This window comes from Trichechus manatus, unplaced genomic scaffold (assembly GCF_000243295.1).
Source record: "Trichechus manatus latirostris isolate Lorelei unplaced genomic scaffold, TriManLat1.0 scaffold00122, whole genome shotgun sequence".
NCBI lineage: Eukaryota > Metazoa > Chordata > Mammalia > Sirenia > Trichechidae > Trichechus > Trichechus manatus.
In genome coordinates, this window is record NW_004444058.1 from 2,659,596 (window position 1) to 2,681,978 (window position 22,383).

At 48.7% G+C, this 22,383-nt stretch overlaps 1 protein-coding gene across 1 annotated transcript in view; it reads left to right on the forward strand.

Annotated features, from left to right (window-relative positions):
* Window positions 1–16,296, forward strand: part of CFAP74 (cilia and flagella associated protein 74) — a 77,123-nt gene extending 60,827 nt beyond the window's left edge. The window contains exons 25-38 of the mRNA XM_012557839.2: window positions 1,787–2,063; window positions 11,091–11,189; window positions 11,825–11,964; window positions 12,657–12,791; window positions 12,956–13,065; window positions 13,155–13,210; window positions 13,311–13,430; window positions 13,588–13,743; window positions 14,305–14,431; window positions 14,900–15,054; window positions 15,284–15,432; window positions 15,510–15,654; window positions 15,833–15,967; window positions 16,195–16,296. Coding sequence (XP_012413293.1) covers window positions 1,787–2,063; window positions 11,091–11,189; window positions 11,825–11,964; window positions 12,657–12,791; window positions 12,956–13,065; window positions 13,155–13,210; window positions 13,311–13,430; window positions 13,588–13,743; window positions 14,305–14,431; window positions 14,900–15,054; window positions 15,284–15,432; window positions 15,510–15,654; window positions 15,833–15,967; window positions 16,195–16,296 — 1,906 coding nt within the window. The remainder of the gene's footprint in view (window positions 1–1,786; window positions 2,064–11,090; window positions 11,190–11,824; window positions 11,965–12,656; window positions 12,792–12,955; window positions 13,066–13,154; window positions 13,211–13,310; window positions 13,431–13,587; window positions 13,744–14,304; window positions 14,432–14,899; window positions 15,055–15,283; window positions 15,433–15,509; window positions 15,655–15,832; window positions 15,968–16,194) is intronic.
* Window positions 16,297–22,383: the final 6,087 nt, after the last annotated feature.

Consider the following 22,383-nt stretch of genomic DNA (forward strand, 5'->3'; position numbering starts at 1 on the left):
ATGACCTCAGACAGCAGACAACAGGCAGCACCATGACTCAAGCCAGTGCCTGTCCCTGGGCCGTGCAGCCAAGTGAGTGATGGGCTAAGAACTCAGAAATGCTCCAGGGGCAGCGCTCTCCACCTCACATGCCCCAGAGTGTCTCTAGCTATCATGCAGGATTGTGACCCTGGGCACAGGTGTCAACATACCTGTGAGAACTGAAAATGAAGCCAGACATTTGCCTTTGGAAGCAAGGTCAGACTTGACTGGGCCAGCGGTTTGATGGGAAGGTCAGCTCTGCCTCTGAGACTAGATGGAAAACATCTTCCAAGCATCAAATGAGCAAACCCTTACCCAATGGTTTTTGGGGAAAAGAAATTTTTTAAAGCACTAGCTGAGAGAAAGCATCGTATCTCCGAACACTATATTGGCTAACATGTCTGGGGTGGACAGTGTCATGATGGCCCAGTCCTTTCTGAATGGATTGGGTCAAACCCACTGCCTCGAAATCTATGGTGGCATCTGGCAAGTCTCAGGAGAGCCTCAGTGACATGCCGCCCAGAGCCCCCAGTGGCCAACAAAGGCTTGAGTGAGTGCCAGAGACAGACTGTTAAAGATAGTGTAGCGTGGATGGTGTGCTACTGTGTGAATTGGCAGCATATAAATCAAAAGTAGTTGAAAGGGTTGAACGACAAAAGGGACAAAGCGCCCTCCACTCCCAGCACCCACATCCACACACCAAAGCCCGTCTCCCCTTCAAACAAACCGTGTTCTCGCAGGGACATTAGGGCCAATGGAAAACCACAGTGCCATGCATCTGGTCAAAAAGCAGTTTCCAGCAAAGTTCTTCTTTGCACATGCAATGATTATTCATCACATTTTTATATACTGAAGTGTTCAGTGAATTGAGTGTTAATAATTACTTCATGGATATCTCTATCCAGAAGGAATTTTTTATTTTAACATTTAAATTTGTGGTCACAGGACATAAAAATATGCATCGAAATATTTCAACGTATAGACACACTTTTGTTTCAGACAAGTACGATAATCAGTCTCATCCTTTAAATCATAAAAATACATGTCATTAGGATAAAATTTGATGGAGAAAGGGCAAAGGAAATCAGAGCTCAGGGAGAATATGGAAAGTAAAATTGCCAGTAGTTAAAATACCCAAAACATTGTTCTTTTTTATTAATGGACAATGGCGGGCTTCAACTCGCCATGGGGTTGGGGTGAGGGATTTCTGTGCTTAAAGAGAAATCTATCCATTTTACTATTTTAATGTCAGTAAACACATAACAAAATAAGCCAGAAATTACCTCCTTTGCAACTGTCTAATCTTATGATTAAAATTTTAGCTACCCAGTTAAAATGGGCACAGAGTACCTGGTATTTTCAAAATCCCTTAATAAACAAAAATAAACAAACTGACTGCCATCAAGTTGACTCCGACTTGTGGTGATCCCACGCGTTAACAGAGGAGAACTGAGCTCTGGAGGGTTTTCTCAGCTATAATCTTTGCCTTTTTTCTGTGGCATCACTGGGTGGGTTTGAATCACCAACCTTTCGGTTAGTAGTCTAGTGCAAATCATTTGCACCACCCAGGGGCCTTTGCTTCGTTAACGAAGTCGTGAGCAAAACACTCAGTGGCCATTGTAACAGGTCACAGGCTTAAGGTTGAGTCAGTGACTTGGGGGTCTAGCATGCCACACATAGGGGTCTTCCTTAGCATGTCCAGTCCCCACTAGGAGCCCAGGATGCCTGCCCTGCCTGGCTGAGCCCACCCTTTCTGTTACCCTAGGGAGTTCAAGCTCTCCTGCCGGGCTGTGGGCGTCCATCCACCCCTGGAGCTGTCCCACTACCAAATCAAGTTTGCAGCCACTGCCTTGTATGACACCTCCGTGACCACCCTGTACGTCATCAACTCCCACCTGAGCATGAACTCGCTGACACACTCAGTGCCCCGCATTGGCTCCCAGGACGTTGCCCCCGTGGGGCCCACATCTTTCGAGTTCCTACTGCCCCTGGACTCGCCCATCACCATCTCGCCGTCAGTGGGGACGGTGCTGCCTGGAAAGGTGGGTGCGGGCCCCACAGGCAGGTGGGGCGTGAGCTTTCCACTCTGACCACAGATAGTCACTGCGTGGCAGAGGGAACTCCAACCAAGCCCTCATCAAACTCAAGCAGGGCCGGGGCCTCCTTAGCCCTTGAGCACAGGGCCAGGGCCACCCTGGGCCATTGGAGAAGATCACCGAACCCTGAGCCCCCACTCACCATCATGGACAGCAGCCGACCCTCAGGCCCCCCTCCACCAGGGCAGCTGACCTCACAAGCACCTGGCTAAAAAGGTGAACTCTACCCCAGGCCACACAGCTGTTCACCTCAGCTGCCTCCCTCCCTCCCCCTGCTTTATGGGGGAGGGGGGGACAGAAGGATCATGGGCTGGCTCACAGACCCTCCAGCTTAACTGCTTACCTTCAAAAATGAGGTGACAGCTACTCTGAGGGCTTTGGAAAGGACTAAGCAAAACTGGCATGCAGGGTTGGGTAAGGCCTGGCCAGTGTGGCTCAGTCAACAGGAGGTATAAATCCACACCACTCAATTCCTCAAATATTACTGAAGAATGTCCCAGGAACCCCAAGGGGGGGTCTGGGACATTCTGTCTCTGCCTCTCTGTCTCTGCCTCTTTGTCTATCTCTGTGTCTATCGCTCTGTCTCTATGTCTCTCTTTCTCTCTGTCTCTATCTCTCTTTCTCTCTGTCTCTGTCTCTCTTTATCTGTCTTCCTGTATCTCCATCTCTCCCTCCACCAGATATACTGAATACTCACTAAGCACTTGGAGACCATGATGAGTGGCCCCCACGCTCTATCATGGAGGGAACATCTGGGGGGCAGATTGCAGAGAGAACAGATATAGACTTGGAGAGGCTAGAAAGTTGGGCAGGCAAGTTAGGCTAGAGAAACTGCCCAAGTTTCCTTGGCTCAAAATGAAGGTTCAAAGCAGGGCCCAGCCAGTTCCCAATCTGGGTTCACTGCCTCCATCACCAGGACCTTGCCGCATAGTAAGGTGGGCCTGGAAGTCCTGCAGGCAGCCCACCCCAATTCCAGGGCAGTGCTGAGGGTGGGCCTTCCTGGAGACATCTTGTAGGGGAAAGGTGACAACTGGCAAACTGGGATCAGAGTGGCAGGTGTGGGGTGTGCGAAGAGGACAGGGGCACCAGCAGGGCTGCCAGGGCCCCTGGGGTAGGATGGTAGCACCCAGGGCCATTCTCGCTGTCAAAGAGTAAGGTCTCTGAGTCTATTTGAAGCAAAAATAGAGTTTTATTTGGGGAATATAACAATTCAAATCGGGCAGCATTCAGGAAGAATTTCCAAAATGCTGTCTTTCTGGAGAGAAAGTTGAGCTTTTATACACAAAGTTATCGAAAAAATCTAAACCCACTGCTGTCAAGTCAATTCTGATTCATAGCGCCCCTATAGAGTTTCCAAGGCTGTAAATCTTTACGGATGCAGGCTGTCACATCTTTCTCCTGCAGAGCCACTGTTGGTTTCAAACTGCCAACCTTTTGGTTAGCAGTCCACTGCTTTAACCACCATGCCACCAGGGCTCCTTACACAAAGATAGGCATGACTAATTTCAGAAATGTTTCAAAAACAGTTTTTCATATCAGATAATCTTATCTCCTTCCAGAAGACCATATGCACAAAACATTCTTTTCAAGGACATTGCATTGTGTCACATGCTTCCTGGAACATTCTAAGCACATACATTACTTTCTGTCTCTCTCCCCTGCTTACTCAGAGTAATCTGGATTAACCCTTTATTGATAGCCTGGTCTTCAGCCATCTCAGCCTTGCTGAGAGCCTCAGTTAGATTTTTAGAAACTCTTTGTAATTCCCCCTTTTTGATCAAGAATTTCTATAGAAATTCTTAGATCACAAAGACCACTAAAAGAACAGTTTCTTCTGAATGGTCTTTTAATTGTGCTGTAACATAGATGGCTGCTTTCAAGCCTTTAAGACCCCAGACACTATTATGTTTTTATTCAGTAGCCAGACTCCATTTAGTATCTTCACCATGCCATTGCTTAGTCACTCTGCTTCTTGTGTTCTGATGGTAAGGGGCACCTGGAGTAGATAGGCCAAATTCTTTAGAGGAACATCTCAGCAGTACACAATGTGATGGAGTACTAGCATAAAAGCTTGAAAGTTCCAGAAACTTCAGTCTCCTCAAGATACATAATGCTTTAAATAACTTTAGGTCTGGTGGTATGACTGTAAAAGTTAGACACATAATGTGTAATACATTTAACAAGTTTTAGAACCAACATTATAATGATAAAAAGAATTAGTCCAGTTTGTAATAATGAGCATAACTAAGAATTAATGCCATTGAGTAACCAACTAAAGACATCAAAAAAGGAGAAGAAATTATTAGAAAGAGAAGTATAAAAACTAAATGAACCTTTATGTTATTAAAGAACAAAACTTACAAGTATGGAATAAGGCAAACAGCGTAAGGATAGCTACAATTATAAAACAAAGTCCATAAAGTTCAACAAGATACATGGAATCTTGTTACGTGATCTTGGGATTAGCTGTCTACTTCAGATGTTGTCTGGTTCTGGCATCCAGAGCATCTCAGGGTAATTTTTAGTTCCCCCGAGAGCTGGCTGGTCTACAGAGGCAGCTTGGCCTTTTTTCAGTTGTGATAAATGGATTCAGGATTTGACTTCTAGTTTTGGCAGCACGTGGGTTTGTGAGATAATTAGGTATGGTCCCTTTCAACAGGGTTCTAATGGGTCCTTTAATTGGTGTCTTTTCTAAGGTACATAGTCTCCTGAGATAAGATTGGGCAGATTTTGGGAGTCTGGCTTCTGGTTATCAAAGCCTTCTTTAACCTGTGACAATATTTTAACAATTCAGGTTGAAAAATGTGGAGTCACTATGAGCAACATAAGGGAGGACCATGGGCTTTCCAGTAATTATTCTAGACAGTAGAAGATTGAACATCAGCAATATTCTCATATAAACCTTATAGTAATTCTTTTAGTTTACTCAGTCCTATGTAGTTAATTTTGGTTCCATGTAATGCTGGATCAGTAGCAGTCTGAAAACCCCATCAGCTTCTGTATAAGAGTTCTAGAAATCTTGATTGAGTCTATTTTAGTTTAAATATTTTGGTCAAGCATTTTCAGTGAATCAACAAAGTAAAACTTATCTGCAAATGACAACTTAAAATGTCCATAGCTATAACAATAATAATTCTTAAAGTGAAAGACTTGATGGGAATTACAAAAATAATGCAAAGCCAAAGTCAATTAAAAAGAAACTTTAGACAAAAATCTCTAAACATAATGAATAACTTTATTTTCAAAGAGCTTCAGATATAACACGTAATAATCTTGAGACATAACGCTAAATAGATAGATATACTAAGAATATACTAAGATTATCAAATATCTAAACATTTGAATAATAATAAAGACCTTGTGGGTAAACATGTGAATTCCCTAGTTAAAACCATTGGCTTTGATGATGTGAGAGTCAAAGGAAACAAGTTGTAACCAAGTTAGCAATTAAAATAATAAAATTATCCACTTGTTGTCTAATATTACGACACATAAATTTTAATTCAAGAAAATTTGGTACTTCTGATTTGACAACATGATCATGTAATTCATAACATTAAATAAACGCTTTTTTAAAGCACTTTTCTTTTTACAAAACAGAAACAAATCTTTTTGTGGCTGTCCATGAAGTTTCAAAATAGGACTTTATCATAGGTCACTGAGGAACAATACTTGAGTTATTTAACTAAACATATTAAAGGTATAAAACTTAGTTTTTTTCAAAGCCATGCGGCTTGGTTCTTGACTCAAGAATTTATTCTGTCAGATTCTTGCCTTCAAGGCAGATTGCACAAAAAATAAGATTAATTCTTCAACCCAGTAATCAAAGAAAATTGTGTTATCTTAAAAGAGAGAAATTTAATTTTTCATTATTTGACCTCAAAAAATTCTTATAAATTAACCCATGGAACTTTTAGCTGCAGCAAATAAGAACTTTGACTATATCAAATAAATTCCCTTTTAATAAACTTTTTTTAGTTTTTTGTCTTTGTTATGTATATCTTATAGTACAACTCTTTTAGTGGCAAAAATGAACATACTTATTACCAGACCTAAATATATATCTTTTCTCTGGCATAAAAAGAAAGAGCGTATAAACTTCAATTATAACGAATATCTGTTAATTCAATTTAATATCAGTAAATTACCTTAAAATCTTGGAAATTCGTTTAAGCCTACATGCTACAAAATATAATTACTGTTGAAGTAAAGTTTGTTTAAATAGTTTATGTCTTAGTTATCTATTGCTGCTATAACAGAAATAAAGGTAGATAGCTTCAACAAACAGAAATTTATTCTCACAGTCAGTAGACTAGAAGTCCAAATTCAAGGTGCCAGCTCCAGGGGAAGTCTTACTGTCTGTGTCAGCTCTGGGAGAAGGTCCTTGTCATCAATCTTCTCCTGGTCTAGCAGCTTTCATCACAAGGATCCCAGGTCCAAAGGACACGCTCTTGTTCTGGCAGTACTTTCTTGGTGGTATGAGGTACCCTTATCTCTCTTCTCGCTCCTGTCTTTTACATCTCAAAAGAGATTGACTCAAGATACAACCTAATCTTGTAGATTGAGTCCTGCCTCATTAATGTAACTGCCTCTAATCCTGAGTCATTAACATCATAGAGGTAGGATTTATAACGCATAGGAAAATCACATCAGATGAAAAAATGGTGGACAGTCACGATTCCACCACTGAGAATCATGCCCTAGCCAAGGTGACACACATTTTGGGGGAACACAATTCAGTCCATAACAGATAGCATTTTTCTTATTTAAAAAAAAAAAAAAATTGCCATCGAGTCGATTCTGACTCATGGTAACCCTATAGGACAGAGTAGAACTGCCCCATAGGGTTTCCAAGCAGTGGCTGGTGGATTCCAACTACCAACTTTTCGGTTAACAGCCAAGCTCTTAATCACTATGCCACCAGGGCTCCTTTCTTATTTTAGACCTCATTAACATCCACATTATTTATCTTATTTTTCAATAACCTTCTAAAGATTTCTATTCTGCTAGGAAAGGTCTCTTGACTCTTTGTCCTTCTTTGCTATTTTCTTGGCAATAAGTGTAGCCTTCTTCTGTTGTTTTACAACCTTTCAGTAAGAACAACCTAGTAGAAAACCAAATTCCAGGTCTGCATACTATTTGATACTGAAGATTTTTAACAATCCATTAAATCTTAGATACCCTTCTACTTAATCTTCCTCTAACCTTCCACATCCATCCAGGATTTTGTGTTTGTATTTTTATTCTTGAAATAATAAAAATTACTCCTTTTGAGAATGAAGAACACAAAAGACAAGGAAAATATGAGCCCAAGAGACAGAAAGGGCCACATAAACCAGAGACGCCATCAGCCTGAGACCAGAATAACTAGATGGTGCCCAGCTACCACCAGTGACCGCCCTGATAGGGAACACAATAGAGAGTCCCAATGGAGCATGAGAAAAGTAGGGTGCAGAACTCAAATTCTAGTAAAAGGATCAGACTTAATGGTCTGAGACTGGAGGGACCCCAGAAGAAATAGTCCCTGGATTCTCTGTTAGCCCAAAACTAAAACCATTCCCAATGCCAACTCTTCAAAGATTTGACTGGTCTTTAAGACATAAAATAATACTCATGAAGAGAGTGCTTCTTAGCTCAAGTAGATACATGAGACTAAATGGGTAGCTCCTGTCTGGAGGCAAGATGAGAAAGCAGAGAGGGACAGGAGCTGGCTGAATGGACACAGGAAATACAGGGTAGAAAGGAGGAATGTGCTGTCACATTACAGGGAGAGCAACTAGGGTCACATAACAATGTGTCTATAAATTTTTGTATGAGAAACTGACTTAAACTGTAAACCTTCACTTAAAGCACAGTTTAAAAAAAGGAAAAAAATTACTCCTTTTCCTTAAACAAAACATATTTCATATAGTATTTAGCTTAAGTTAAAATCATTTGGAATGATCTATTTACAATCTTTTCTAATTTTTATTTCCATTGGCCAAATATATTTCACATAATAGTTAACATTTATTTAAACCAATCACTATTTATAACTCTGTCATGACAGGGCTTTTGGTTCACCCCACTTAACTCTTCTTATAGACTATGATTTTAGTGCTATTTTAATAGAAAGTACACTTCCCTTGTAATATTTTGCAGAAAAAGATAAACCAGTCTTTTCCCATCTTATGAATAAATCTAAAATTAATCTAATATTGAAAAAAATTAAAGATATTTCATTGTTTATTTTCAAACTCACTCTTTGCAGGTATTATAAACTAAGGCAAATAAAGTTCACTTCCTCTCAAGCCTTCTACAACTTACTACATACCCTCAAATTTTTACTATCTTCCATATTCTGGCACAACCAGACATTCTACTATAAGACAAAACTACTCTCTCTGTCCCCCCCCCTTAAAAATACCAGTCATTTTGCCTTCTCTCTATCCAGACTTGCATGTTCTAAATAAACCAAGCAATTATACCTTAAAAAAAAAAAAGTCTATAACAGTAATTTGTATACCCTTGTCTGAATGAATTTATTCTCATTAATTCCTGGGAATATTAGGACTATTTAATTTATATAAGCATTCATTTATCAATCAGAGTAAATTCTTTGAAGAAATACTATAATTTAATAATACCATCTGGAGGTAGAAATTATTATATTTTCATAACCCTGTCTTTTGCATTTTTTATAGGATCCTTTAGAGAAGTAATTTAGAATTTGTCCCTTTTTAATGCCTTGTTATACCAATTAAAATAAATAACCTATCCTTTTTTCAGTACACTTTTCAAATAGACTGATTTATGTCAAAATTTCTTGGAGTAGCTATTCTCAGAAAAGAAGACAACTGAGATTTTAGACAGCCTCATGAAAAACACTAGCCATGGCCTTCAACCTGATACAAGACAGATGCAACATTCTAGACTAAAGGTGAACCCTCAGAATAAAATGAAACAGAAAAAAAAAACACATAAACTCACCAGTCTTTGAGGCCATCTCAAAAACCAGGCTTATGCAATCCAATACAACATAAACAACTTAGTTTCTTAAAAATGTATATAGCAATTCTTGGGAGAGATCAGTTCAGAAAAACAGATCCTAGATAAACTTATTAATTTGCTAGTTGAAGACGGAAGGACCTTATTCAGACCCTTTGACTACAACTGAGCATTAAATAAAAGTTCTTTAAAAAAAAAAGACAATGCAAATGCGAACTTATTTGCCTAAAGTGATCACTGAGATATAAATTATATTTAGCTTATAGTGTTTTTGAACATGAACCCCAGATTAGCATCCCGGGGTGGGGGGTGGAATTCAGGCTCATAGGTTTCAGTTAGGATTTTAAATTCCTCTATGAATTTCTGAGGATCCTCTCAAGGGTTAGGAATTTCTTTTACTACCACAGAAATTTTGCTTCAGACCAAGGGGAAAAAGTAATCTGTGGAGGTTTGTTAGTGTCCTCCAGGTATTTTATCTTAAAAGGCATTTCAGAAACAGGTTTAGGCTCTTTAACAGGTTCCTTAGGAAAAAAGGAAGTTTAGACAAAGTGTTGTTAGAAGAGTAAGAGGGTAAAGGCGGGTATAAGGAAGAAGCAGCCGGCAAAGGGTCAGGTGATGTCAGAGCACCAGGGGTAAGTGAAACAGAAACCTGACTCTGGAGCTCCTTGTTTTGTTAACTTGGAAACAGTATCCTGCAGGGAAGCAATTTTGCTATGTTGGTGTCTTTTGGAGACCTCTAAATACCAATCAAAATAGCATCCCACTGTGATTGCTTAATTCAAGAACCTTTGCTTTCTAATTTACTGCACAGAAAAATTAATTTGGAGAGATCAAAAGATCCCCAATGTGGCCACTGATTTTCTAAATTGTCCCTGGTCATGTGATGCCAACTTAGACAAGAACAAGCATGTTACAAGATCAAAGTGCTTGTTCACAAAACAGGCAGGAATTCCAGATGGGACCTCCACCCGCAATTTGGCATTACCCATTTTTAGTCTCACAAGGACCAGACAATATTTGCTCAAAACAAATTCACCAGGACTGGTGACAGATTTCTGCAGAAACAAACCAGAAAACAGACTTGCAAGTACAAAGTGAAATTAATTTCACTCACCTTCGTGAAGACAAAACAGATCCCTCAATAATACTTGGAGAGCTTCAACTCAAGGGAACAGCTTGAAATCTGAGAGATTATTTACCTTAGATGACTCCCAAGCAGCGCAGAAATGGTGAGCCAAAAAACAGCTCTGCCCGTACCGGAAGCCCAAATCCCCGATGTCTCGGGGGCCACTGAAGATAATGCACCTTTGGATCCCACACATCTGACACCAGAAATGTCAAAGAATAAAGTCTCTGAGTCTATTTAAAGCAAAAGTAAAGAGTTTCATTGAGGGAATAAAACAATTCAAATTGGGCAGCATGCAGGAAAATGCTAATACCAAAATGCTATGTCCTTCTGGAGACAAAGTTGAGCTTTTATACACAAAGTTACCAAAAACCAAACCCACTGCTGTCAAGTTGATTCCGACTTATTGTGACCCTACAGAACAGAGTAGAACTGCCCCATAGGGTTTCCAAGGTTGTAAATCTTTACAGAAGCAGACTGCCACATCTCTCACATCTCTCTCCCACAGAGCGGCTAGTGCGTTCGAACTACCAACCTTTGGTTGGTTAGCAGCCAACCACTTTAACCATTATGCCGCCAGGGCTCCTTACACAAATGTTTCAAAAACAGTTCTCTTCATATCAGTTAATCTTATCTCCTTCCAGACCATCTGCGCAAACATTCTTTTTGAGGACGTCATGTTTGCATCACATGTTTCCTGGAACATTCTAAACACATACATTACTTTTCTTTCTTTCACCCCTGCTTACTCAGAGTGATCTGGATTAACCCCTTATTGACAGCCTAGTTATCAGCCGTCTTGGCCTTGCTGAGAGCCTCAGTTTGATTTTATAAACTCTTTATCACTGCTCTCCCCACAGAGGTGCCTGGTGCAGGTGGCCTTCCAGCCTGTGCTGCCTGAGGAGCTGGTGCGCCAGGAAGCCCTCCAGGTGCTGAGCAAGGAGGCTGAGGCCAAACCGGTTTGTAGGGAATGGGGAGGGGGGTAGGGAGAGGAGGGGCTGGGGTCAGGGGCTATTCTGCAGGGCTCTAGGCCCTGGCCTGGCTGTGGGGCTATGAGGCGCACTCCAGCACCTGACTCCTGTCTCTGTTGGGGACCTGAGACTCCTCATCTGTGAACCAGGGAATGAAAGTAGTCATCTGTTCAAAGGTACCGTGTGATATACTTCCCTTCTTGCAGAGGCAAAAGGCCAGCTCCTGCCCCAGCAGACCTGTGGTGGTCTCTGCATGCCTCCTACCCATCACCTATCTCCATCCCCCACACACTCACCTGTCCACTCCCCCACACACTCACCTATCTCTATCTTCCCCACACTCACCTGTCTCTATCCCCCCACATACTCACCTGTCTCCATCCCCCATACTCACCCATCTCCATCATTTGTCCTGTCTGCACCTGCCATCAGTCCCTCTCATGAAGCCGCTTAGTTTTCAGGTCACCATGACCTCCAAACCCATGGCTCCCGCAGCTCCTATGCTAGGCAGTTAGTCCAGGCCTGGATGGGGCTCTAGAGGAGCCCATAGGGGCAGTTCAGTGACTGCCAGGCTGAGGGTGGGGCATCAGGGCAGCCCCACAGCCCATCTCTCCTCCCCATAGTCCTGCAAGGACACGGTCACTCAGAAGAGGGACCTGAGGAGGCAATCCATCCCCTCCATGCGACTGCAGAACCGGGAGCGACAGTTCCAGGTCTCCACCTCCCCGAACCCAGAGCTGCAGAAGCAGGAGCTCAAGGCCAGGTGGGCCGAGAAGGGGCTGCCCTACCTGCTCCCCTCCAGGTCCCTCTGATGGGACACAGACCTGGCCCCATGGAGACCCTCCCCACAGACACAAGAAGCAACTCAACTGCTTAGAGCACAGGGTTGTACTGACTCACATGACTGAGAGATCAGGGCCACTGGCTTCAGGCACGACTGGATCCAGGCACTGCCTCAAGGCCCTCCGGGCTCTGCCTTCCTGGGCATCTGCCAACCCCACTGAGTGTCCCGGGCACGGCTTGGGGAGAGGCTGCTGCCAGCTCAGCAACCCTAGCCTTCCTAGTGTTCAGAGTGGACCCCAGGATGGTCTAATAGGCTTGGGTTACTTGACAGCCCTGGATCCATCCCTGGGGTCCCAGAACATGGCTCTCTGGTTAGGTGCCAAGGACACCTGCTCACCCCGTGGCTGACTCGACCAGGACCCTGGGGTCTGGGAGGAGGTCCCCACAGGAACCAGGGAAGGAGGTGGAAGAGCCAGCTGGCCAGACAAAACTCAGACAGTGTGGCCTCAGGCTGCTGCCTCTCACCACCCTGCCCTCTCCAGAGAGGCTGCTCTGAGCCCACGGCCTGCAGGGTGGGGCTGCTGCCCAAGCTGGCCTGTGCTTGGGAGGTAGGACCCAGCGCTGCCAGCAGGCAGTAGCAGGACACAAGCGCATTTTGCTGGCTCGTTCCAGTTCCGAAGAGTTCCAGGCTGCCCAGGCTGCCCTGGCCAGAGCTTTCAAGGGAAAGTTTGACAAGTTTGTGGTCCCCTGTGTCGTTGCCAGCGGGGACATCAAGGACAGGAAGGAAACAGAGACCATGAGCTTCAGGTGCGGGGCACCCAGGATGGGTGGGTCTGCAACAAAGCCACTGGGCCTTGTCTGCTCTGGCCTAGAGGCCACTCGGCCTGGGCAGTGCCTGGGGCTGGGGTGCCAGGGTGCCTGCCCACCCCACCTCACCCTGCCCTCAGCATGGCCTTCATCCCGGCACCCAGCCCTCAGAACACCCTGTACCTGGAGCTGTGGTGTCCAACAGTGGCACCGTCCATTGTGGTGACATCTGACAAAGGAAAGACCGTCTTTAACTTTGGGGATGTGGCTGTCGGTGAGTCCAGCTGGGCCAGGCTCTGGGGCCCACACGCACCCACACACCCAAGTCCCCACCTGCCCACGACTGCCCTCCACCTGTTTCAGGACACCGCAGCATAAAGAAGATCTCCATCCAGAACATCTCTCCTGAGGACCTGGCTGTATCCTTCCCTTGTAAGGCCCCGGCAAGAGCAGCTTACAGGATGGGGGCCCCCACACCAAGGCAGAGCCCGTAGCCCCCTCCTTGACAGCCGCTTTCAGGTGGAGTTCTCCGTGCTGAATCCCAACGGCCCCTTCGTCCTGCTGAACCCCTTCAACAAGCTGCCCATGGGTGAGACCCAGGTCCTGGGGCTGTCCTTCTCACCCCGTGAAAGCATCCTGGTGAGTCCTGGATGTCCTGGGCCAGAGCTGGGCCTGGGGGCTCTGCAGGGCTGCCTGAGTGCTCAGGCCACAGCTGAACAGGCCAGGCCTATGCCAAGACCTTGTCCCCTGTGGCCTGGGGGGTGTTTGCCTCCTGCTGAGGGTAGGGTCTCCTCAGGCCCAGGAGACACTGGACATCATTACCAAGAGGGGCACACTCACCCTCACCCTCCTGGGCACCGGTGTCGCCTCCGTGATCGTCTGCTCCATTGAAGGCGACATCCTCAACATGGGCTATGTGATAGCCAGGGAGTCTGTCTCCTCCACCTTCAAGGTGAAGCATACTCGGGCCAGCTGAGGCCTCCAGCCTCTGGCCTCCAACCTCCAACCTTCCTCGGGCAGTCTTGGGCAGGGCCACAGGGGACAGAAGCATTCCACTTAGAAGGGGTGAGCCCAGCCTTGAGAAGTGTGGGCTGGTCTGGCACAGGCAGGGTACTAGTTCCCTCCACCCATCAGCCCCTGGTCCCTTGTTCCCCAGCCCTTCCTTCCCCTGCCTCGGCCTCGGCAAGGCCATCACCTTTGCCTGGAGCCCCTTCTTCCACCCTCCTGCTTTGCTCTTAAACTCCCTCCTAGGAGCCTAGCTCCGGCAAGGCTCTCTAGGGGGGAGACCTCCATGAGAAGCCACCTGGCCTGTGGGCTCCCTCCCCTGCAGACCGTGGGCACGGTTTCCTGAGGGGCCCTCTGGAGATGGCAGGGGGTGAGGCAGGGAGACACTGCATGGAGGAGATGTGGGTGCTGGGACTTTTCCAGCCCACAGGCGGCCACCTGCTGCCCCTGCGCTGAGGGTAAGCGGCTGGAACTGAGGGACCCTGCCTGCGGCCCACCGCCCCTGCAGCTGCAGAACCACTCCTCGCTCCCCATCAAGTTCTCTATGAGGCTGGACAGCCTGTCCTGCACACGGAGGGAGGACCGGCAGCAGCTGCCACGGTTCCTAGTCTCAGACCAGAGGACTAACGTGGTCGGTGAGATCATGGGCGAGGCGGGGAGGGGGAGAAGGAGGGAGAGGAGAAGGAAGGGGAGGTCACAGGAGCAGGCAGGGAAACTGTGGGAGGGACCCAGCCCGCAGCGTGCAAGGGTGCGGGCTGTGGAGGAGGCACTGGGGAGAGTGGAGAGGGCGGGCAGGGGCACAGCTGGAGGGGGCGGGGCAGGATGGGGTTAAGCGGGTGGGAGGGTAAGGAGTCCGCTGTATGAGGAGCCAGATGAGGCAGGGGGACCCGGAGAGTGGCGGGGCGAGGCTGAGGGTGGGGGCTACCGGATGAGGGGGCAGGGTGATTAAGACGGTGGGGGCCGTGAGGCGTTTAGGAGAGGAATGGACAGGGTGGGTGGCCGCGCTGGCTGGGAGAGAGGCAGCGGAGGGACAGGGAGGGGCATGTCAGGCGCTGGCAGGGGATGGGGTGGCTCGCAGTCAGGCCACGCCCCGCCGCCCGCAGGCACTCAAAACCACAACGGGCAGAGCGTGTTTAGCGTGGTCCCAGTCGAGGGTGTCATCGATCCCGGGAGGGCGCAGGACTTCACCGTGACCTTCAGCCCGGACCACGAGAGCCTGTACTTCTCCGACCGACTCCAGGTGGTGCTCTTTGACAAGGTGCGCCCCGCCCACGGCCTACCCACGGGCCTGACGTGCCCACCCAGCACCGGGAGATCCCTACCGCCTGTCCGAAGCCCTCCGGCCCTACCTTGCATGCGACCGGCCGGTCTGGGGTAGTCAGAGTGGAGGGACTCATGTCCCATGTCCGACAGGGTCTGCACCCAGTCCTCTCAGTCCGGCCCTGAGCCCAGAATGGCAGGGACAGGCCCGCCTCCTCTGTCCCCAGAGAATCTCCCATCAGATCCTCCTGAAGGGTGCTGCCCGCGAGCACATGATGTTCGTGGAGGGCGGTGACCCCCTGGACGTGCCTGTGGAGTCTCTGACTGTGATCCCTGCCTTTGACCTGGAGCACAGAGAGGGTGAGCCCCATGAGGGGGGACAACACCTGCCCTACTCCTGTGCCCCTGTCCCTGCACCCTCTACCCCTGCACCCCCCTCCCCAGCCAGGCCCACCCTCCCTCCTCAGAGGCTGAGAAGCTGAAATCCATCCTGGTGACCCTGGAATACCTGCAGCTGGACACCAACACACCAGCCCCTCCTGCCACCCGTGAGCTGCAGGTGGGCTGCATCCGCACCTCCCAGCTGTCTCCGAAAAAGGTGACAGCCCCTCTGCCCTGGTGGCACTGCCCTGCCCTGGGAGCCCCCGGCTGTCTTTGGCTGGCCTGTCCTGCAGCAAGTTCAGGGAGGGCAGCCTGCTGGTCAGAGCTGAGAGGTGGGCAGAGTGGGTGCCCTATGCCCCCAGTCCCAGAACTCACCCACCCTCCATGCCCCACAGAGCGTGGAGTTCAGTCTGGACAGTGTCTCAGCCCTGCAGCACAAGGGCTTCACTGTGGAGCCCTCCCGGGGCTTTGTGGAGCGAGGCCAGACCAAGACCATCAGCATCTCATGGATGCCCACTGCGGACTTTGACGTAGGCTGGGGGTCTGCCCTAGCCCTGGGCCCAAGAACCCAAGCAGCCAGTGGGCAGACAACGGGGTGACATCCTGCCTCACCCAGGGAGGGGTGGCGTGGGGAAACCTGGGTGGGATAACACCCCTGCCCCACCCTGAGAGGGACGGCATAGGGGTCCTGGGCAGGGAGAGGTGGGCAGTACCTGGGGTGCCCAGTAGCTAAGGGCCCCTACTCCCCCTCTTCCAGCCAGATCGCCCACTCATGGTGTCCGCCCTGCTGCTGCTCAGGGGGGACGTGAAGGAGACCTACAAGGTCCTCTTGGTGGCCCAGGTAGTAACCAGCCCCTGAAGCACAGGAATCACTCCATAGAGCCCCTCCGGACCCTCTCACTCCCCTCGAAGCCCTTTCCCTCGGCCATGGGCCATGCAGAGCCTTGCTGAAGCCTGTCCACCCCCTGCTGGGCAGGTCCAAATGGGCAGGGAAGCCCTCAGCATTGCCCCTTAGACAGGATCTCAGCTCCACATACAGGGTTACTACTTCAAGTCCTGCAGGCTCCCAGCTATCCTGGACCAGCAAGCCCAGGGTCGGAGCCCCCCACCCCCCACTGGCACCTTGATACAGCCATCTGGCAGCCTGCTGGGACCCTGAGCCCCTGGGGCCACAGCCACCAGCACTGCCCAGCCCTAGGGGGCCACAGGGAATAGCCGGCCCACAGCCTGTCAATAAACTTCCATGAGCCACTATGTTCGCAGCAACCGAGTCATTTGCTGATAGGCGCAGAGCCCTGGGGGAGTGTGCATGCAAACACAGACACATACACACACACTCTTCAGTCCATCAAATAACAAATTAAGGAAGACTAAGCAAGAGCTTCTGGGAGGGTGGGGGTCTTGCTGGTCGCCGAGGGGAAGCCCAAGTCTGAAGCATCGGAGCACAGCAGGCAGGGCTAGAGCTGAGGGTTGCCCAGGACCGGAGAGGCCCAGGGAGGAGTGGCCAGGGGCTCCAAAGCCTTGAGACAGCACCTAGGCCTCAGGCTCCTCCTGAGGTGCAGAACTCCACAGTGACCCTGAGCAAAGGTCAGAAACACACCTTGGCTCATGTCTTCACACCAGAGCCCAACCGGGGTTCAGGGAGAGACCCAGCACCTGTTTTGAATTTCCACAGGGCTGACCTACCCTGTCCAGGAGAAGATGCTCCTTTAAGCTCAGAGTAGGGAGAAAATTTGGCTAGTGAAAACCTTAGGAATAGCAGTGGAACTTTGTCTGATATACTGTGGGAAGATGAGCCCCTCAGGTTGGAAAGCACTCAGAATACGACTGGGGAAGAGCTGCCTCCTCAAAGTAGAGTTGACCTTAATGACGTGGATGGAGTCAAGCTTTCAGGACCTTCATCTGCTGATGTGACATGACTCAAAATAAGAAGAAACAGCTGCAAACATCCATTAATAATCTGAGCATGAACTGTACGAAGTATGAATCTAGGAATATTGGAAGTCATCAAAAATGAAATGGAATGCATAAAGGTCGATATCCTTGGCATTAGTGGGCTGAAATGGACTGGTATTGGCCATTTGGAATCAGACAATCATATGGTCTACTATGCCAGAAATGACAAATTGAAGAGGAATAGCATCACATTCACCAAACAGAGCATTTAGAAATTTATCCTAAAGTACAACGCTGTCAGTGATAGGATAATATCCATATGCCTACAAGGAAGACTAGTTAATATGACTTTTATTCAAACATACACACCAACCAAAGATGAGGAAATTAAAGATTTTTACCAACTTCTGCAGTCTGAAATTGAGCAAACATGCAATCAAGATTCATTGATAATTACTGGTGAATGGAATGTGAAAGTTGGAAACAAAGAAAAAGGATCAGTAGTTGGAAAATATGGCCTTGGTGATAGAAATGATCCCATGGTAGAATTTTGCAAGACAAATGACTTCTTCATTGCAAATACCTTTTTTCATCAACGTAAATGGCAACTATACACGTGTACCTCACTGGATGGAAAACACAGGAATCAAATCAACTACATCTGTGGAAAGAGATGATAGAAAAGCTCAATAGCATCAGTCAGAACAAGGCCAGTGGCTGACTGCCAAACAGGCCATCAATTACTCATATGCAAATTAAAGTTAAAGCGGAAGAAAATTAAAACAAGTCCGCAAGAGTCAAAGTATGACCTTGAGTATATCCCACTTGAATTTAGAGACCATCTCAAGAATTGATTTGACACATTGAACACTAATGACCAAAGAAAGGATGAGTTGTGGGATGACATCAAGGACATCACACATGGAGCAAAAGGTTATTAAAAAGATGGGAAAGAAAGAAAAGACCAAAATGGATGTCAGAAGAGACTCTGAAACTTGGTCTTAAACATAGAGCAGCTAAAGTGAACGGAAGAAATGATGAAGTAGAAGAACTGAACAGAAGATTTCAAAGGGCAGCTCAAGAAGACAAAGTATTATAATGTGCAAAAACCTGGAGTTAGAAAACCAGAAGGGAAGAACACACTTGGCATTTCTCAAGCTGAAAGAACTGAAGAAAAAATTCAAGCCTCGAGTTGTAATTTTGAAGTATTCTATGGGCAAGGATCCTTGGTGGCGTAGTGGTTAAGAGCTCAGCTGCTAACCAAAACGTTGGCAGTTCAAATCCACCAGCTGCTCTTTGGAAACCCTATGGGGCAGTTCTACTCTGTCCTATAGGGCCACTATGAGTCAGAACGGACTCAACGGCACCTAACAACAAGACAACATGGGCAAAATATTGAACAACACAGGAAGCATCAAAAGAAGATGGAAGAAATACAGAGTCAATGTACCAAAAAGAATTGGTCGACGTTCAACCATTTCAGGAGGTAGCATATGATCAAGAACAATGGTATTGAAGGAAAGAAGTCCAAGCTGCACTAAAGGCACTGGCAAAAAACAAGGCTTCAGGAATCGACGGAATACCGATTGAGATGTTTCAACAAATGGATACAGCACTGGAGGTGCTCACTCGTCTATGCCAAGAAATTTGGAAGACAGCTAGTTGGCCGACTGACTGGAAGAGATCCATATTTGTACCCATTTCAAAGAAAGGTGATCCAGCAAAATGCAGAAATTATCAAACAATATCATTAATATCACACGGGAGTAAAATTTTGCTGAAGATCATTCAAAAGCAGTTGCAGCAGTACATACAAAGAGGAACTGCCAAAAATTCAAGCCTGAATCAGAAGAGGATGTAGAACGAAGGATATCATAGCTGATGTCAGATGGATCTTGGCTGAAAGCAGAGACTACCAGAAAGATGTTTACCTATTTATTGACTACGCAAAGGCATTCGACTGTGTGGATCATAACAAATTATGGATAACACTGTGAAGATAAGGAATCCCAGAACACTTAATTGTGCTCATAAGGAACCTGTACATAGACCAAGAGGCAGTCATTCGAACAGAACAAGGGAACACTGCATGGTTTAAATTCAGGAAAGGTGTGCATCAGGGTTGTATCCTTTCACCATACTTACTCAGTCTGGATGCTATGCAAATAATCTGAGAAGCTGGACTATATGAAGAACGCAGTATGAGGATTTGAGGAAGACTCCTGAGCAACCTGCGATATGCAGATGACACAACCTTGCATGCTGAAAGTGAAAACAACTTGAAGCACTTACTGATGAAGATCAAAGACCACAGCCTTTAGTATGGATTACACCTCAACATAAAGAAAACAAAAATCCTCACAATTAGACCAATAAGCAACATCACGATAAACAGAGAAAATATTGAAGTTGTCAAGGATTTCATTTTACTTGGATCTACAATCAACGTCCATGGGAGCAGCAGTCAAGAAATCAAACGATGTATTGCATTGGGCAAATCTGTTGCAAAAGACCTCTTTAAAGTGTTGAAAAGTCAAGATGTCACTTTAGGACTAAGGTGCACCTGACCCAAGCCATGATATTTTCAATCACCTCATATGGATGCAAAAGCTGGAAAATGAATAAGGAAGACTGAAGAATTTTTGCCTTTGAATTATGGTGTTGGTGAAGAATATTGAATATACCATGGACTTCCAGAACAACAAACAAGTCTGTCTTGGAAGACGTACAGCCAGAATGCTCCTTAGAAGCCAGGATGGCTAGACTTTGGACATGTTATCAGGAGGGACCAGTCCCTGGAGAAGGACACCATGCTTGGTAAGGTAGACAGTCAGCAAAGAAGAGAAACACTCTCGACGAGATGGATTGACACAGTGGCTGAAACAATGGGCTCAAACATAGTGATGATTGTGAGGATGGCGCAGGACTGGGCAGTGTTTCATTCTGTTGTACATAGGGTCACTATGAGTCGGAAGCTAACGATAGCCCACCCTGCCCAGGAGAAGATGCTCCCCTGAGCTCAGAGTGGTGCCCACTCCCACCCTATCCCACCTCACCAACCCTGCTCACTGGAGGGTGGCTTATTGGACATGGGCCCTACAGAGCCCAGTCAGCCTGATCCCCTGTGCACAGTCTCCCACCCCACCCCATGCAGCCACCACAGCCTGTGTAGCTTTCTCTGCAGGTATGGAGGGGGTGGCTTCTGAGGCCTTTCTTGGGCCCTCCACCGGGCCTTCCCACTCAGCAGGGTGGGGGAGAGGGGGCCTTCAGGGCTGTTGCCCTGACTCTTGGTGCCCTTGGGGCCTGGAGGCCAGTGACCTTGACCCTGCGGTGGTTTGGCAGGACCGTCTGCCAGGCGGAGGCTTGGGCTTTAAAGGCAGCAGACCATGTCCGCTCCTGCCCCCACTGGGGCTGACCAGCTGAAGACCAAGGGCCTTTCCTCACCAGAGAGGATGAGAAGGTAGGGCCCAGGCCCCAGGTGAGGTGCCCCAGAGGGCACTGTCCCCACCTCCTCCCCAGGCCGTCTGCTCTCCCACTGCTCACTGGCTGGCCCACTGGCCGGCCATGGGCCTGTGCAAATGCTGCTTGAGGACAGAGGCTCCCCCTTTCTGACTCCTGGCCTTGGGCTGGATTCCACTGGTTCCTCCTTCTTCCCACCTGTGCTGGTTCTGGAAGGCCAAGCTCAGTTCAGATAGGAAGAAGAGGAGGGGAGGCCAGGAACCAGGTGGGCTTGGGGGCAGTGGCAGGCCCTGGGAGGGCACAGTGAGGCTAGGGAGGGAGCAAGGGCCTGGCAGGTACCAACACCTACACGGGGCAAAGCAGAGGGGGCTAGTCTGAGGACACTTTCCTTCCTGTCGGGCGGGGGCGGGGGGGGGAGCGACACAAACAACACCCACGGGTTGTGGGCTCCTCCCACCCTTCCCACCCTTCGCAGACAAGACCAGCCCAGCTGCCCCTGGCCGCTGGCCCCTCAGCCTGACCAGGAACTGCTGTGCCGGGGATCCCAGGGGATCCCAGGGAGCCGAGGGCATACCTACCTGCCTTTAGGGCCTGACCGTGCGGGTGGGGGTAGGGGAGAGGTCAGGGCCCTCCGAGAGGAAATGGCCCCACGCCCTCAGGGAAGAATGAGAAGGAGGGCTCCGGGCAGAGGGGAGGTGCATGCAGCCACAAGGCTGGGTTGGATCCTAGGCCCCAAGGGCCAGGTCCTCAGCCACCACTTTCCCAACGCTGGGCGTGGCCTCCTGGGCTCCGGCGGGGGGCTCCACAGGCGTCATGGGACGACCGCGTTTGGAGTGCTCCGCATCTCGACTGTTAACCTCGAGTAGTTTGCGGTGAACGCAGCCGTGCGGCTGGTTCCATAACATTTGTCCTCGCCGCCACCTCAGGACGGGCCCCAGGGGCGCCTGGACCGGTCGAGGGGGGAATCGCCAGCCCATCTGGAGGTGTGCCCACCCCACGATCCTTGGCGAGCGGGAGGACTGTAGCTGCGGACTAAATAGATGGGGGCGGTACTACGTGCAGCCTCCATTGGATGGGGCCTCCGAGGGCGAAGCCTCCATTGGGAGGACTTCAGGGGCGGGGCCCTTGGTGGGCGGAGACTGCGGGGCTAGGCCTTCGAGGGGCGGGGCCTCCATTGGGCGGGCCTCCGGGGGCGAAACCTTCTGTGGGCGGAGACTCCGGGGGGCGGGGTCTCCGGGAGGGGCCGTCCGGTGGGCGGGGCTCCAGGGCGGGGCCTCCATAAAGCAGCTCGGCGCCCGCTTTCCCGTCCCGCGGTTCCGGAGGATGGCTCTGGGCAAGCCGGCGGCCCGCGGACTCCTGTTGCTCCTGCCACAGGTGGGTCAGGCCGCAGCTACGTTTGGACCCCGCAGGGCGGGTCTGCGCTCGGGCCGCGACCCCGCCCCGGCTCACCCCTGTCTCCACAGGTGGCGCTGGGCTTCGCGGACGGCAGCTGCGACCACTCAGACCAGTAAGTGGGCGGGAGGGTCCGGGCGCCTGGGCTGTGCCGGCCCCACCTGTGGGAGGGGTCGGGCGGTGAGGTCGGCGCCCGGTG